General features: G+C 50.4%; 1 protein-coding gene across 3 annotated transcripts; it reads left to right on the top strand.

Annotated features, from left to right (window-relative positions):
* Window positions 1–1662: 1662 nt before the first annotated feature.
* On the top strand, window positions 1663–16886 carry LOC136308642 (signal-regulatory protein beta-1-like). 3 transcript variants are annotated; one of them, XR_010726140.1, is made up of 6 exons: window positions 1663–1909; window positions 8117–8473; window positions 11966–12098; window positions 12457–12607; window positions 13930–14076; window positions 16780–16886. XR_010726140.1 is itself a non-coding variant. In XM_066236197.1 (4 exons), exons 1-4 carry the CDS (start codon window positions 1840–1842, stop codon window positions 12533–12535), a joined length of 639 nt encoding a protein of 212 aa, XP_066092294.1. In that variant the 5' UTR covers window positions 1664–1839; the 3' UTR covers window positions 12536–12950. The 3 variants fall into 3 exon arrangements, 2 of the variants coding, with proteins under 2 accessions (XP_066092294.1, XP_066092295.1); XM_066236197.1 differs by lacking the exons at window positions 13930–14076; window positions 16780–16886 and having other exon boundaries at window positions 1664–1909; window positions 12457–12950; XM_066236198.1 differs by lacking the exons at window positions 13930–14076; window positions 16780–16886 and having other exon boundaries at window positions 1668–1909; window positions 11969–12098; window positions 12457–12950.
* The last annotated feature ends 817 nt before the right edge of the window (window positions 16887–17703 follow it).

The raw sequence follows: 17703 nt of genomic DNA, 5'->3' as shown, positions 1-17703 counted from the left end.
ACCCAGCACGCCCACCAGGGGGCGACGCTCTGCCCCTCTGGGGCTTCGCTCTGTTGCAACCAGAGCCACTCTAGCGCCTGGGGCAGAGGCCAAGGAGCCATGCCCAGCGCCCGGGCCATCTTTGCTCCAATGGAGCCTCGCTGCAGGAGGGGAAGAGAGAGACAGAGAGGAAGGAGAGGGGGAGGGGTGAAGAAGCAAATGGGTGCTTCTCCTGTGTGCCCTGGCCGGGAATCGAACCCGGGACTTCTGCACGCCAGGCTGACGCTCTACCACTGAGCCAACTGGCCAGGGCCAAATTCACAATCTTTTATGTTTTTTGCCCCCTAATTTTCTTAGGCATCTCTAAATAGAACTTCCTATAACACTTCATACATGAAATCTTAAAAAGTTATAACCACCAATTTCAGTGGTTTTAGATGACTGTTTAGCATGGTAATGGACTTTGATCATTACTCATGTCCAGCAAGCTGCTGACACACTACTGTGAATAGCAAGGGCATTGCTTTTATTTGCAACACTTACAACATCAATGATCTAGAATTAGATTGTACCTTCATCAGGGTTTCATGTACATGTGTTTTAAGACTGTAAGAGTACTACGAATTTACCTGTGAAAACCAGAGTATCCCTGACCTCACACCATTTTCCACCTGCAAGAGGCAACCGTTCCCAACTCTGAACCAATGGCTTTAGATGTTACAGCCACACCTCCTCTAATGCACTCCTGTGATGCATCTTGATTTCTGACTCCTGTGGTTTAATTTGCTCAGGGCGTTCTGTGTGGACCTACGTTGCATTTCTCAGAGATAAATGCCTGGGAGTATAAATATTGTCACATAATCCATGTGCTCTAGTAAAAGATGTGAAGAAATTTCCTTGTGTGTTAGATAGAGGTTGGAAGCACATGCAAGTTTGTTGCAAACCTTGGTGGTTAGAAATTCTGGGTGCTGAGGGAGAACGGTGTGGAATTAAGAAAATAGACTCTCCTAGAAAAGAGGATGGGATTGGAAGGTCTCTTCAGTGCTGATGACAAGATCAGAGAGAGAGAGAGCCCCCGGTCTTTGCTTTATTATATAGCATAGATAATTAAAGCTTTTAATCCAATAAATCTCTGATACAAAGCTACTGATCTGAGGCATATATTGAATTCCTTATAAGAGTGCACCACCCTACATCATGCAACAAAGGTGTGAAGAAATGCTTAGTGTTGAAAAGATCTTAGTATTAAAAGATTTTAGTATTACCAGAGTGGAAAAGGCTCAGTCCCAAACAAAGCCTTAGGCTACAACGACCCCACCAGCTCACAGATTGATGCCCACACAAGTGGTACCTGTTGCATCAGTAAAGGGTTAGAAGAGGGGGTCATTCAGAAGTAGACATTCAGCTCCATCTCAACGCTAACCAGGCTTTGGGGATCCCTCCGCCTTCCTCAGCGGAGCAGCTCTCGGTGAGGGTGGAGGAGACGGGGCCACACGCTGGCTACACAGCCCTCAACCCAACCACAGACCCTTCCTGTCCTGGGCCCTCCAGTGGGGTATCACCATGGAGACCAGAGGCCCCACGCAGGGAGGAAGCACAGTTTTCTGCAGGCCTGTCCCGGTCTCTGAAAACTAAGGTGAGGGACTCCTGACCCTGCATTGGCCTCTGCCTGACTCTGTTTCACAACCGAGAAGCAGGAACGGTCCGGAATCTGGCAGCCCCCATTTCAGCCCGTCCTCCGCACTTCCTCCTGTATGACGGGGCGGGGCTCTCCTCTCACCCAGCAGAGAGTCCGGGTTGTCCCAGCCTGAACCGCTCCCGCACCCGCCCCGCGACAGAGCCGGCTCCTCAGGCCTCAGGATGCCCGTCCCTGCCTCCTGGCCCCGCGCTCCTCCGTGCCTGCTGCTCACTCTGCTGCTGGGCCTCCCAGGTGAGCGTGCGGGGCTAAAACCTTCTCCTCTCCCGGCCCCTGGACCTCCTGTTGCCCCAGAGATTTCAGGGCCTCTGGGAGAACGTGGGTGTGTCACGCAGGGCTGCAGAGAGGGCGTCGGGCAGGGCGTTATCTGAGGGCATGGGATCAGGGACCCCGGCATGTTCTCCGTGGGTCCATCGCCTGCACCTGGTCACCAGAGGTGTCAGAGCAGAGGGTGCAGCAAACCACAGCAGCAGCGACGACTCTGTGCCCGCTAACGGGTCTGACCCTCACAGCGTCCCTGTGGGAGAGCTGTGGCTCTCATCCAGCACTTGTAGGTGGGGAAACTGAGGCAGAGAGCTTAACGTGCCCTCCATCCTCACCTATATCAGCAGAGCAGCCGGATCCGAGTCTCGGCCACCAGCTCCCGGGGCTCCTTGTTTCAGCCCTGTCGTGCTGCCCGGCCTGGCAGTGCTGAGGGATCACAGAAAAACCAGTAACCCAGGAGGAGGAAACCGGGGAGCGGTCACCCCTACCCCCCCCCCCCCGCCCGCCATCACGCCACTCAGACCCGGAGCTAAACTCCGCTGTTTACTCGAGAACTTCTGTTAATTATATGCTGCACGGTTCCCATGTAGCAAGTGTGTGACTGGGGGTTTAGTATGTGTCATAATTTCATTAACCCTAAAAACAACCTGTACTGGCCTCTGAGGACACTTCCATACACGTTTGTGATGGGTGTATCTGTGTGTGAGTGTCTGTGTGAGTTGGTGTGAGGGATTCACACGCGCACCTGGGATTTTATGAAAGCCTTTCCTTTCTATTCTCTTCCATTTTGTTCACTCTGCATGAAATGCACACGAACAGATGTTTAGTCTGTCTGTCTGTCTGTCCCTCAGACACTCGTCCTCCTTGCTACTTCTCCAAACTTATCCCTCTCCTCTCTAAAGTCTTACGACAGGGAAGCTCCTCTCTTGGTAAGAGGAGGAAAACGGTCCATCAGTAGATACATGAGTAACAAAATGCTGCACATACATACAATGGAGTATATTCAGCAATAAAAAGGAAATCTTGACAGTTGTGATAACACAGATGGACGGAAGGCTGTTCTCCTAAGGCAGTGGTGGTCAACCTGGTCCCTACCGTCCACTAGGGGGCGTTCCAGCTCTCATGGTGGGCGGTAGCGGAGCAACCAAAGTATAAATAAAAAGATAGATTTAACTATAGTAAGTTGTTTTATGTAGATTTATTCTGCCAAACTTAGCAAAAATCCAACATAAAGTCCTTGGTATGTAATTATTATTATATGCTTTCACTTGCTGTAACTCCACTTTATAAATTTTATAAGGTAAAGTGACTTCCCTACTTTATAAATCACCATGACTGTGGAACCGGTGGGCGGTTAGAAAATGTTACTAGTAACAGAGATACAAAAGTGGGCGGTACCTGTAAAATGGTTGACTACCCCTGTCCTAAGGGAAAGGAATCAGAGAGAGAGAGACAAATACCAGATGCTTCACTTATCTGTGGAATCTCAAAAAAAACCAACAAAAACCCAATGAACATGCAAAACAAAAGGGGAACAGATGCGTATTCAGAGAGAACAGCTGAGCTGATAAAGGGGAAGGGGGGGAATGAGCAGAAGTCTGTGCATCAGTATCTTGGGGTCTCCACCATGCCGGATGAGGATGAGGAGGGAGACTGGGGAGAAGGAGACAGCGCTGCCCTGCGCTCTAGATCTGTAACCATATCTGTATCCACACCTGTCCTCGGATATCCGGACAGACTGCAGGGCGTCCGGAAGAACGAGTAATAATTCTATCAGTTCTCCCGCACTCAGCTCGGGCAGGTCCCGTAGCTGTTACCTCCTGTGGTCATTTAACCTGAGGTGGAACCTCTTGTCACCCGTACCATCCAGGTAAGAAAATAAAAGCCCAGGGAGGTTCAGGGTGACTCAGCGGAGAATGGTGAGCCGTGCTCTGAGCTCGGGCTTCTGATTCTACAGCCCACAGATTTCCTCTGCCGTCCTCAGTTCCTGCGGCCCCCTGTCCATCCCGTGGGTCGCTGTGCGTGGGGAAGGGAGGGTGTGGGGACAGGGGTTGGCAGTTTCCTTCTCCTGGGCTCTCTGCTTCCTGTATGTGCCCCATTCGTTTCTGGGATTTTTTGCCGAGTCATCTTCTAGGGGGACATAGTTTCTGCCATTGTTTCCACAGATTTGCCCGCGTACAATACATGTCACGGCCTCAGGGAGGTGTAGCACTGGGCAGTGCACACGTCACATTTATATTTATTGAATAATTACTATGTGGACAACATGTTATAGGAACGTGGATGCGTTGTTGAATAAAAGAGACAAAGTAGCCGCCCCATGGAGCTTCTGTATTAGTAGGAAAAATGGCAATAAACAATATGCATAATAAATAAGTGAATAAGATAACATATTGGAAAATAATAAGCATTAAGGTGAAAAATTAAAGTATTGCCGGGTAGGAGAATGGGGGAATCTGAGATGGGTTGTATTTTAAACAGGGTAGTCTCGGGGGTCTCACTGTAATGGGGAAGTCTGAGCAAAAATGAAAACAAGGTTGGGAATCTAATGAACAAAGTAAACAAAGTAGTAACAGATTCACAAGTACTGAGAAGAGACTGACAGCTGTGGGGGGGGCAGGTTGGTGAGGGGTAGGTTGGCTAAAATAGGTAAGGGATTAAGCAGTTGAGTTGTGTGTTGATTTTTCTCTGCCACAAAGTTGCTGACATCATTGGTTAGCGCTGGCAGAGTGTGTGAGTGTGAAATGTTTAGAACTGCTACATATAATATCATGTCACGTGCAAACAGAGAGAGTTTTCCTTCTTCCTTTACGTGTCAAACAATGCTTTTTATTTATGGTTCTTGTTTCATTGCTTTTTCTGAAACTTCCAGGATTGGGTTGAGTATTTGTGGCAAAAGTGCACATCCCTATCTTGTTTCTGATATTAGAGAGAAATTTCGCTACCAGACTTTCACCGTCAAGTATGATCTTAGCATTGGGATTTTCATGTGAGATTTCTGTGGACATTTCCATCTATTCTAACTTACTGATTGTGTTTATCATAAAAAATGGTGACTTTCGTCAACTGCTTTTTCTGCAGCAAGTGAGAGAAGTTTATGTGATATTTTTTCTCGCCATCCTGTTAGTGAGATATATTACACTGTTTGATTTTCACATGCTGAACCGCCCTTACATTACAGGAATAATCCCCAGGTAGTCATGGTATATAATGCTTTTCACATGATGTTGACTTTGGTTTGCTAATATTTGGCTGAGGAATGCGGGACTAAGATTGATGTGAGGTATTGGTTTGTAACTTTTTTATGTGTGTGTGACAGAGACAGAGAGAGGGACAGATAGCGGCAGACAAGCAGGAAGGGAGAGAGATGAGAAGAATCAATTCTTCGTTGTGGCTCCTTAGTTTTTCATTGATGCTTTCTCATTTGTGCCTTGACTGGCGGGGGTGGGGGATTAGAGCAGAGCACATTACCCTTTCCTCAAGCCAGTGACCTTGGGCTCAAGCCAGCAACCTTAGGCTTCAAGCCAGTGACCATGGGCTCATGTCTATGATCACACGCTGAAGCCAGCAACCCCGCACTCAAGCTAGTGAACCTACACTCAAGCCGGTGACCTCAGGGTTTGGAACCTGGGTCCTCCGCATCCCAGTTTGACACTCTATCCACTGTGCCACCTAGTAAAGGTCTGTAGCTTTCTTATTGTGCCTTCATCTGGTTTTCATATCCAGGTAAGGATGGCCGAGAGTGAGTCTTGAAATGATTCTGAATAAGTCAAGAAGTCTTCCTTCCATTTTAATTTTTTTGAGGGTTTGAAGAGGATTCTACTATTATACTATTCTATTATACTATTCATTTTTAATGTTTATTAGAATTCACCAGTGAAACCAAGTGGTCCTGGACTTTCCTTTGTTGAGTGATTTTTTTTTTTTTTACTGTTAATATAATTTTCTTACCGGATACTGTTCTATTCGTATTATTTCTTTAACATTTGTTCTTGGTAAGGTATGTGCTTCTAGAAATTGTCCGTTTTATCTGGCTTATTCAGTTTATTAAAATGCAAAAGTATATACTACACTTCTCCAAATTCATTTTAGTTCTGTGAAGTCATTAGTAATAGCCTTTGTTTATTTCTGATTTTGGATATTTGATTTTCTCTGTTTTTCATTTTTTGTTTGTTTTCAGTCCACCTAGCTAAACGTTTCTCAGTCTTGTGGGTCATTTTAGAACCACTCTTGGTTTTGTTGATTATCTCTGTTGTTTTTATATTTCCATTTTCTTTATCTGTGTGTACTAATATTTTTTTTATTTCCTTCCTTCTGCCAGTTTTGGGTTTATTTGCCTCAATGTTTTTTAATATCTTAAGGTCTATAGCAGGGGTCGGGAAACTTTCTGGCTGAGAGAGCCATGAACGCCACATATTTTAAAATGTAATTTTGTGAGAGCCATACAGCGACCCTTGTACATTACGCATTATCCAATAAAAATTTGGTATTGTCCCAGAGAATAGCTGTGATTGGCTCCAGCCACCCGCAGCCATGAACATGAGCGGCAGGAAATGAATGGGTGTAATACATGAGAATGTTTTATATTTTTAACGTTATTATATTTTTATTAAAGATTTTCTGAATAAATAAATAAATGAATAAAAGATTTGTCTGTGAGCCAGGTGCAGCCATCAAAAGAGCTACATCTAGATCACAAGCCATAGGTTCCCTACCTGTGGTCTATAGTTATGTTACGTGTATAGTTAAGAGTTGATTGATGAACTCTTCTCTCTCTTAGCTCATGCGCCTACAGCATGGACGCCCCCTAGCACGGCTCACACTGAGACTCACTGTCCTCTTACGTTGTGTTCACACTTTCTCTTGTCTTGTGTCTTCTTCACTTTGTCTTCTGATGTCTACTTTGAACTATTAATTCTAACTTGTCTGATTTCTTAGCATTGTTGATCATTGTATTTTTCCTTCTTGTTATTGATTTCTAGCTTTATTTGCAAACTGATCTGGCCAGGGCACTGCTACCACAGTCCTTCTTCCAGATTCCAATAACTTCTGTGTGTTGTCATCCAACCTGTGTGACGATGCCACATGCGTAGGTTTTTGTTATGACAGTGGTTTCTGTAGTAGTGAAGAGACGCATGTGTGTCATAGACAGAAACACAGCCCCAGAATAAGGTCCATGTATGAGTACCCAGACCTGTGCATGTATTACTTTATATACAAAAGAGATTTAGGAAAAGTGAGTAACTTAAGACTTCGATCTTGAAACACTATACTAGATATTCCAGGTGGGCCCAATATACTCACAGGAGAGAGGTGGCAGAGAGTCTACGTCAGAGAAGGACAAGTGACAACAGAGGCAAGAATTTTGAGGGACAGGAAGGTGAAAACCTCGGGAAAAGGAACGCAGGCAGCCTCTGCACTGTGGGAATGCAGGGACCAGGCTCTGGTGAAACGCGGCTCAGCTGCAACCCAGAAGTCAGACAGTTACCATTGAACTCCCGATCCCAGACTGGAAGACCATCCACTTCTGTGCTTCAGGCAACTTAGGTGTCATAGTTAGTAAAGCAGCATTAGTAAACTAATAGAATGTAGTTGTGCTATTAGGAAAAAGAACACTCTTAGTTTTTATTGGAATGACACATTCATTGTGTGTTGGGGGCTCAGCACACACCTGTCACTCAAGTGCCCAAGCTGATGAGGCTGACCCACTGTGTCACGTGGTTGTCCCTGGAGGACGGGTATCGACCCGCAGAGGTTCTTGCAGTTAAGTGCACATCCCATAACTGACAGCCATCACCTCTGCTCACAAATCAGTGGTCTAAAGACATGTCAGGGTCTCACCCAATGGAAAGTTCCAGAACTGGGACTCATTATGAGGCTAGAAATTGAGCAGCCAGAAATATCTGGTGAAGCAGGACACTTCCAGAGAGGGCCGGCCCAGCACTCAAACCCACTCTGTGCCTCATCATTAACCCCTCTGTGCCTCAGTTTCCTCATTTGTGACAGGCTTTCACATTACAGGCTCATGAGGGTCACAGGTCGGACTCATGCTGTGTCCCCAGCTTGAGGCCCACTCGGGGTGTGCAGGGGGTCAGTGGACGCTGCGACTGATAAACACTGGACAGACCTCCGGGTCCCGTGTGGATGGGTCAGTGATGGCTCTGTGTTTCCCTGCAGGAGGGGCCGGTCAGGAGCTGAGGGTGATTCAGCCTGAGGAGTCCGTGTCCGTCGCAACAGGAGGGACGGCCACTCTGAGATGCACCCTGAGCTCCGTATTCCCCATAGGGCCTACACAGTGGTTCAGGGGAACAGGGCCAGGCCGGGAGTTAGTCTACAGTTTCAGAGCAGGAGGCCACTTCCCCCGAGTAACAACAGTTGGAGACACCACGAAGAGAAACACCACGGACTTCTCCATCCGCCTCAGTAACATCACCACAGCCGACACGGGCGACTACTACTGCGTGAAGTTCAGGAGAGGAAGCCTTGGTGACGTGGAGATTGTGTCGGGCACAGGCACTCAGCTCACGGTGAGCGGTGAGTACCGAGGGGGACCCTTCGTCCCTGGTGTGTGACACCCGTCAGGAAATCTTCTACAGATCAGGGAAGTTTTGTTCCCTTCCCTCCCAGGGGAGAAATCTCTGCTGGGCAGAGGGAGGGAGGACGTGTTACTTTGTTTCATCCTCAGAAACATCACATGAGTAGATTCCTGAGGGGCACACACTCCCTGTTGACTGACAGCCCTGGTGGGAGGAGCTGCCCAGAAGCTGGCAGTCCCTGTGCTCTGTCCGGAAGTCCCTTCTGTGATTCAGAGACTGACCACATGGAGATTGCACATTGAGTGCGCCTGGGTCATCTCTGAATGTCCATGGGAACCTGGAATAAGGTTCCCATGTGGGTCACCTTGCTGAGATAGCAAAAAGGCTCAGTTAGGGTTTTCAGCCAGAGGCTCCGGCTCTGAATCCTGGAAGGTCAGCACACAAAGGACCTTTAGTGCATTTATCCCAACACCCCCATTGGACAGATGGTGGCCGGGGCTAAGAGATAACAGGGGCCTTGCCCACGGTCACATGGCCTGTGACTGAGGGAATTCCAGAAGCTGATCTGACTCCAGCCTGGCTCCTTCCTGCCCCAGCACAGAAATCTCTTTCCATGGGAAACCCTGGTGTGGGCTCAGAATAAAAACAGAACCACTGAACAGGGAGCTGGCATTTCTTCTTTTCATCAGTTTCCCTGGAGTTCTGATGCCCCAGCATTCAGACCCTGAGGCCCAAGGTGATGGGGGACCTCTCCCACCTTCAGCCACATCTCCCCAGACTGAGTGTCCCTGTCAGCGCCCAGAGCTGCCTCCATACTGATCCCACTGTGGCCGCCCCGTCTGCATTCCCAGCAACAGTGCTGAGGGGCCCCTTTCTCCACATCCTCTACAAACACCTGTTTTTTTCTGGTCGTTTAGATAATAGCCATTCTAATAGGTGTGATATGATGATAGATTATTGTGTTTCGATTCCCATCTCCCCGATGATTAGTGAGATAGGGCATCCTTACAAGTACCTGTTGGCTGCCAGTATGTCTTCTTTGCAAAAATATCTATTCAGATCTTCTGCCCACTTTTAATTACATTGTTTGGCTTTTTAATCCTTCTTCTTCTTCTTCTTCTTTTTAAATTTCTTTTCTTTCTGCGAGAAAGTTGTATGAGTACTTTATCTATTTTGGATACCAACCCATTGCCGGATATGTGATTTGCAAATGTCTTCTCCCATTCCGTAGGCCGCCTTTTTATTTTGTTGACGATTTTCTCTGTGGTTTAGAAACTTCTTCGTCTGAGTTAGTCCCACTTTCTGTCCCCCTCTGGGTGCCTTTGCTTTTGGTGTCAGATCCAAGAAACCATCGTGAAGACCAATGTCGAAGGGCTTACCCACTATGCTTTCTTCTTCAAGAGTTTTTGGTTTCAGATCTCACATTCAAGTCTTAATCTGTTTTGAGTTGTTTGTGTATGGTGGAAGATCGTGGTTGAGTCTCACTCTTTCACATGTGTCTTTCCATTTTCCCAACACCATTTGTTGAAGGGGCTGTCCATTCCCCACTGTGTGTTCTTGGATCCTTTGTTGTAAACACCTTTCTTCATCTGGTCTTTTGCACGGCAGCTGCAGGGAGCAGAATATTCTTACTGTTTTTGCTACATTTTTGTTTGGCCTTCTTACTGCTTAAAAGTAGTAGGACCAGAACTTAAGATAACAGGCGTAGGTGTTATTTATTAAGCACCTACTATGTGCCGGGCTCTGTGTTTTGCATACATGCTCACTCCTCTTACTGGGGTGGTGTTTTGACCCGCTGTGCACAGGAAACAGACACCGAGGCTCAAGGCTAGAGAACAGAGATGCTAAAGTTCATCAGTCCTGGGAGCGGTGAGCTGGGCTAGCTCTTCCCTCTCCCCCCTGGGTGCCCGTGGTCGGGCGATTCCTCTCTCAGTCCCGTCCCATCAGTGAGACCACACAGGGCCAGCCTCACAGGGTGCTGGGAGGTTGAAAACCTGAGGGGCTCAGAGGGATCGGCCCATCGTGGAGCCCAGGAGACTCTCGGTGAATTATAACTATTCCTAGGCTCTCATCCCTCTAGTGACAGCCAGGATGCTAAGGGTTTTATGACTTAACTGATTCATGTAACACCCTCTTTCTGTATTCTCAAAATGTGTGATGAGTTTTAAGACACAAGTTGATTTCCAAGTGCCAATACTTATAAACAGTGGCTGTCTGCCCACTGTTAGAGAAGGTGTTGGGTAATAATTAACAATCGGAAGACACCTTATAGGACCCTTCTGCAAGGAGACACTGCTGTCACTGTTGACTCACGGATGTCTGGATGCTTGCAGGGTGCAGGAGGTGTCCTGCCTGCTTTGTAAGCCTGTATCTGTGTCTCTTATAATTTTTAAGTAACGATTGAGAAAATTAATCATCTTTATCTATGTCAGCACTCAGGAACCTGTGTTCAACCAAAACTGACCTAAGAGAAGACCCCAGATTCAGAAAAATATCCCATCTCCCTCTGCCTCCACCTTTCAAATTCAGGGGTGTTCACAGATTAGAGACCCTACTGGAATCTGGTGAAATGAATGTCAATTCTCAAGCAAATCCATAAATACCTGCAGGGAGAGCTCTGGATGTAAACTAAGTGCAGGTTCAAGATGGAGCTTCTTTGTTTACTATTGTTAAGCCTCTTCTGTTTGCTGAACGCAAATGTGTTTCCATGGCCTGATTTACCCTCAAGGCAGCCGGGAGGGGAAATGTCCGCTGTCTCATTCCACAGCTCAGGACCTGGGACGTGTCCCAGCCACACCTCTCCACATCTGCCAGCCTGGCTCCCACGTCCCCACTGCGCCCTGCATGTGCCTCTGTAAACACTGGCTCTGAGGTGGACAGGTTTCCGGGGAGGCAGCTAGGAACAGTTACTATGAAGAGTGAGACCCATTGGTAATTCGTTCCTGAGCCCAGATGTGGGGAAGCCCCCTGGAGAGGACAGAAGTGGACTTGGATCTCAGGCCTGGAATGACCTGTCGGCTTGTCCCTCCCCTGGAGTGCACCTGGGCGGGGGGGGGGGGGGGGAGGCTGGGGACAGCAGGGTGACACGCTCTTCCAGTGTTATCAGAGGGATAAAGCCCACTAACTACATGGGAAGGTTCTTAGCAATGTCACATGCCTGAGGACAGGCAGGTACAGGGGTGCATGAACTGGACTTGGAGGAAAAACATAATTTGTGGCAAGCTGGTAGAGCATGCAGGAGGGAGAAGAATTAGCCCTCGACCCAGTGATGCTGTGATCGTGCCTCGCAAAGCTGAGACACAGCATGTGGACGCTTCCTCCGACAGCACACAGGCTCAGAGAGGCGAGGTTTCCTTGCCCGGAGTCACGGTGTCTCTCCCCTCCGGGAGTCTGGGGGTGGGGTGGGAGGTCGGGGGTGGGGGGAGCTGAGCCTGCCTGGGGTGGAGTGATCTAGGCGGGAAGCCAGGCTCCCGCGATACCATTCTGTCAGCAGGCGCCAGCACATTCCAGCGTGTCTCGGGGATACCCTTCTTCACGCAGCCGCTGCTGCTGCTTGGCTGGAAGTTCTGCGCCCTGATTGTGCTTGCCACCGTCTACGTCCTCAGGTGGCGCCTCTCTCCCAGGTGAGGAGGGTTCCCACCCCTGTGTGGCCCGCGGAGGGGGGAGGGGTGTGAGGAGAAGCATGTGCCGCTCCCATCTCGCCTCCCCCTTAATGGCACGTGGAGACCACAGGGCCCCGGCGAGCTGCCGCCCAGTCCCCGCAACCCCTCTGCGCCCCTCACAGCCTCGGCTGAGCAGGCACAGAGGGGCGGCTCCCCCGGGCTGGGCAGGAAAAGACAGGGAGCCGGTGTGGAGAGAGCACTCCTGGGGGACGTCCCTGAGGAGAGGTCCGAAAAGACCCAGCGCCCTGCTTTCTCCGCCGGTCCCCAGCGCCACGAGGCCTGCTCAGGGACACAGGCCCCTCTCGTCTGTCTCACCCAGGAGAACCGACCCTCACGGGGCCCCTGCCGTGACGCCTGCAGCTGCCACCCCAGCTCCGCCCACCTGGTCGGCCTCCTGAGACGTGTCCAAGGCCGCCTGCCCCTTCCTGGCTCCTGCAGCTCCCGGGGGAGGGGAATGCCTGCACGGGAAGGTCAGCGGGGACGGGGGGCTCCCGTGCCCTCCACAGGGAAGAAGCTGCCGTGGACATTCTGACCCCAGAACAAGAGACCCAGCGGAGACGGGACAAACACACGCCTGCCATTCCGAAACGACCCGTCCTGGCTCCCAGGAAACTCCGCAGTGGATACCCGAACCCGGCGAAAGACCTTTCCAGCCCCGTGGTTAAAATGGGATTATAGAAAACATTGTGGCCAAAAAAAAAAAAAATATATATATATATATATGGAGACATCTAATCTCATTAATAACCAGCAAAAGCCAAACAAAACCACACTGAGATACTATTTTGTCCCTATTCAAACAGCAAAAAATAAAGAAACTATGGCTCTTTCTTATGCTCAGTGGGTAGAGTGTCAGCCCAGTATATGGATGTCCCTGGTTTGATTCTTGGTCAGGGCACATAGGAGAAGTGACCATCTGCTTCTCCACCCCTCCCTTTCTTTCTTCTATCCTTTTCCCCCTCCCACAGCCAGTGGCTCGATTGGCTCGAGCATGGCCACAGGTGCTAAGGTTAGCCCCGTTGGAGCGCATCAAACCTCAGATGCTAAAAATAGCTTGGTACCCAAGCATCAGCCCCAGATGGGGTTGCTAAGTGGGCCCTGCTCTGTGTGCAGGCAGAAGTCTACCTCACTATCTCTTCTCTTCTCACCTAAAAAAAATAAAATAAATACACACACACACACACACACACACACATATATATGTAAGGAGGGAGAAATAAGGCTCTGGCCAGTTGGTTCAGCAGTAGAGTGTCGGCCCAGTGTGTGTAAGTCCCAGGTTCGATTCCCGGTCAGGGCACACAGGAGAAGTACCCATCTGCTTTTCCACCCCTCCCCTTCTACTTCCTCTCTGTCTCTCTCTTCCCCTCCCGCAGCCAGGGCTCCATTGGAGCAAAGTTAGCCTGGGCGCTGAGGATGGCTCCATGGCCTCTGCCTCAGGCACTAGAATGGCTCTGGTTGCAACAGAGCGATGCCCCAGATGGGCAGAGCATTGCCCCCTGGTGGGCATGCCGGGTGGATCCCAGTCGGGTGCATGCGGGAGTCTGTCTGACTGCCTCCCTGCTTCTAACTTTGGAAAAAATCCAAAAAAAAAAAAAAAAGAATGCAAAGAGTGCTCTGAAGGGAAAAAATAGGGTACATAAAATAATGCAGATTTCTATGCCAGAGCTCTACCCGGGAATCAAGAATTAGTGGCTGCTATCTAGAAAGAAGAGCAGAGGAATGCTTTTTGAAAAGGGAATGTTTGAGCTGATATCTGCAAGTGGCGGGAGCTTGAGATACGTTCTCGTTACAGAAACCCACTGTGTCAAGGCCTAAGGTGTGAAGGAGTTGGAAACATTCACAGAGAAGGACAAAGCCAGTGAAGCTGAGATCAGAGTCATGGGCATGAAAGGTGGCGAGGAGACGGGCGGGAGCCACACCACACAGGGCTGTTGGCCTGGTAAGGAGCGCTTGGGTTTTATTCCAAGAAGAATAGCAGGGCCCGCTAGAATTGGAAACCACAGGGTACATGACGAGATCTGGTTTACGTGTTTAAGAAATCACCATGAGGCCTAGCGTGCGGAGGACCCGGGTTCGATTCCTGGCCAGGGCACACAGGAGAAGCGCCCATTTGCTTCTCCACCCCTCCGCCGCGCCTTCCTCTCTGTCTCTCTCTTCCCCTCCCGCAGCCAAGGCTCCATTGGAGCAAAGATGGCCGGGCGCTGGGGATGGCTCTGTGGCCTCTGCCTCAGGCGCTAGAGTGGCTCTGGTCGCAACATGGCGACGCCCAGGATGGGCAGAGCATCGCCCCCTGGTGGGCAGAGCGTCGCCCCTGGTGGGCATGCTGGGTGGATCCTGGTCGGGCGCATGCGGGAGTCTGTCTGACTGTCTCTCCCTGTTTCCAGCTTCAGAAAAAAAAAAAAGAAATCACCATGACGCCTTGTGGGGTCACTGAGTTAGAGAAAAGCAGGTCATCAGAAAATTCAGAGGTGAGGTCACCGCCGCCAAGTAGGGGGCAGTGAGGCTGGCTTGAGCTACAGTGGCACCAATGGAGATGGGGAGGGATGAACTAGTATGAGGTGTACTTAAAGATGGAAATGATGGTGCCAAGGTTGCAGGTTCAATCCCGGGTCCGGGCACATACAAGAGACAAGGAATAAATGTATGAATAAGTGAATCAAATCCATGTTTCTCTCTCTCTTTCTCTCTGTTTCTCTCTCCCTCTCTCTTCCCCTATCTCTTCCTCCCTCCCCCCCTCTAAAATCAAGAGAGAAATGATGGGGCATGTTTAGGGACTGAACGTGAAGGGTAACGGAGAGGGAAGAGTGTGAAGGGGCTTCCTGGGTAGGTCGAGCACTGGACGAGACAGGGAAGACAGGAGGGGGAATAGGTTTGGCGATGGGAGCTGGGCTCTGTTTTGAGCGTGTTCAATATAACGCCGGTTCACCACCCGAGTACAGATGTTGAGTAGGCAGATGGACATACACGTCTGGAGTTCAGGAGAGAGATCAGAGCTGGAGAAATGTTTTGAGCGTCACTGGGTCTGTAAAGCTGGTTGCCTGGGCTGCTCATCAGCAGGGCTGAAATAGTCCTGTTTTCCTTGTCGGTCCTTCTTGGCTCCCGGAAGCCCCTTGGATACAATGCAGTCTCCAGGCTCCGGCACGAAAAGGGGTCCTCATATAGACGTGGTTTGGACTGGATTGGACACCAGAACAAAAGGATAAAATGTTTCCATTTATCATGAAGGTGTGCTTGCCTGTGTGTTTTTCTTTTGCATTTTCATATGCTATCTGCAGGGTTTGGGAACGTTCTTCTTGTCCCCTGTCACCCTGGGCTAACCTGATGATTGTCAGTAGTCTCCCTGGACTCCGGGGCAAAGACAGCAAAGAGGGTGACGTGTAAGAAAAGCACTCAAGAGCGGACGGCGAAACACCGGAGAGAGGCTGAGGCTTTGGCTTCCTGGTCAGTCTGAGAGGGAAAAGCGGAGACCGCCTGGTCGAGCCCCTCCTCCCCAACCCAGTCTGCAGATGAGGCTGTTGTGCCTTGGAGAGTTAGTTGTCACGATCAAGATGACACAATGAAACTCTCTCACCTGACCGGAGGTGGTGCAGTGAACTGGGTGTCGGCCTGGGACACTGAAAACGCTGGTTTGAAACCCAAGGTTGCCGGCTAGAGCGTGAGCTCATCAGCTAGAGCACAGGCTTGCTGGCTTGAGCGTGGGGTTGCCGGCTGCCTCCCCATAATCTCTCTTCTGTGTGTGTGTGTGTGTGTGTGTGTGTGCGGAGTGTGTGTGTGTTGTGCACAGACACAAACAGACACTCAGAGTTGAGGTTCTGCCTAGACATCCTGAGGTTCTATCTCCCAAGTTCACTGCTATTTCCCGGAGAATCGGGAATCAGAGAGACTCCCAGGGACCCGCCCCTCTTGGTCACAACTGCCTGTGACGTTAGGTCATTTATACAGAAGAGGGTGTGGGATCTCTCCTCCCCTTTCCCCTGCCAAAGCTGACACCAGCTCCTCTCCCTGGGGGAGCCTGACCCAGAGCAGTGTTGGGAGAGCTGGAAGTTGTGGCTCCCGGGCGTCCAGCCCTCTGAAAAGAGGACAGCAGACAGAGGGCCAGAGATGCACGCTGATGGCAAAACCACCCTTGTTTGCTCTTTTTGGTATTTTTCTGAAGTGAGAAGTAGGGAAGCAGAGAGATAGACTCCCACATGTGCCCTACCGGGATCCACCCGGCATGCCCACCAGGGGGCAATGCTCTGCCCATCTGTGGCGTTGCTCTGTTGCGACCAGAGCCACTCTAGCGCCTGAGACAGAGGCCATGGAGCCGTCCTCAGCGCCTGTGCCAACTTTGCTCCAATGGAGCCTCGGCTGCGGGAGGTGAAGATAGAGACAGAGAGGAAGGAGAGGGGGAGGGGTGGAGAAGCAGATGGGCACTTCTCCTGTGTGCTCTGGCCGGGAATTGAACCCAGGACTTCCACATGCCGGGCCAATGCTCTACCACTGAGCCAACTGGCCAGGGCTTGTTTGCTCTTCTTAAACCTGGCACTTATTAGATTGCTGACGAGGTTAACGTGTCCGTCTGTCCTGTCCTCCCCCTCCCCCCCCGTTTGCTCACTGTGTTCTCCATTTTCCTTCTCACACCAGCCCGGTTTCTTCCCAGGCAGCTCTGTCCCTTAGCAAAGCTGGTGCTGAGACTGGCTGCCTTCAGGAGGGGCCGGCTGGGGCCCAGCGAGAACAAAGGAGACCATCTGTCCAGGAGAAGGCTGAGGTTCGGAAAGTCCCTACAGAAGGAAGAAAGGGGAATGCCTCCCTCCCCTTAGGACTTGGTGGAGGACGGCAAGAAAAGGGTAGGGGCATGCTCGGGCCAGAGCTGAGATGCTAGGGACCTGGCACCCCCACGACCCTGGGGTCCGAACTCTGGGGTGAGGTGGTGATGGCATATGCTTGGAGCGTTTAGAGCAGAAGGGACAGTGGCCTGGCTTCCTCGGCTGTCCAGGAGGCAACAGGCCTCAGAGAAGGGGGCCGTGTCCAACCTGGCTTTTGAGCAACGGATCAGACCTAGAGGAGGGATTGAAACTGGTGACCTGGTGAACCCAGAGGGAGGTACTCTCTGGGAGCTTTATAAAAGGACCTTGAATCCTGTGAATTCCGAACCCCGTGAATGCCCGTGGTAGGTAAGTTACCCAAATGTTCGCGATTTTTACCCGCTCTCTGTGTCCACAGCCTTTGTGAAATGCTCCTGCAGCTCCTCCTAAGAAGAGGTGAAGTCTGTCCCCCCATCCCCAGCCCCCACCCTCCAGCCCCCGTGACATCTGGCCTGGTCCTGTGACATGCTTTGGCCAAAGAATGTGGCAGAAGTGACCTTGTACTTTGCAACTTCTGATCTCCCTCAAAACAGCCCCTTTTGTGTGAACAAGCCCAGGGTAACCTCCTGAAGAGTGAGAGACCCCCTGGGGGAGAGCTCAGGTGGCCCCGGCCACCGTCACCCCACCCCCCCACCCCATGACACAGCTACCTAGCCCACCTGCCGCTGAGGTCAGGTCCACGAGCAGTCAGCAGGTGTGAAAGGAACCACTGAGCTGAA

This window comes from Saccopteryx bilineata, chromosome 6 (genome assembly GCF_036850765.1).
Source record: "Saccopteryx bilineata isolate mSacBil1 chromosome 6, mSacBil1_pri_phased_curated, whole genome shotgun sequence".
In the NCBI taxonomy this organism is placed as follows: Eukaryota; Metazoa; Chordata; class Mammalia; order Chiroptera; family Emballonuridae; genus Saccopteryx; species Saccopteryx bilineata.
Note: the sequence above shows the minus strand (reverse complement) of the source record. Positions and strands in the feature narration are given on the sequence as shown.

Coding starts and splice junctions, on each gene's coding strand:
- LOC136308642 (XM_066236197.1), top strand. CDS start 1,840: ATGCCCGTCCCTGCCTCCTGGCCCCGCGCTCCTCCGTGCCTGCTGCTC. Junction 1,910..8,116: donor TCTGCTGCTGGGCCTCCCAG/GTGAGCGTGCGG, acceptor GTTTCCCTGCAG/GAGGGGCCGGTCAGGAGCTG. Junction 12,099..12,456: donor AGGTGGCGCCTCTCTCCCAG/GTGAGGAGGGTT, acceptor TGTCTCACCCAG/GAGAACCGACCCTCACGGGG.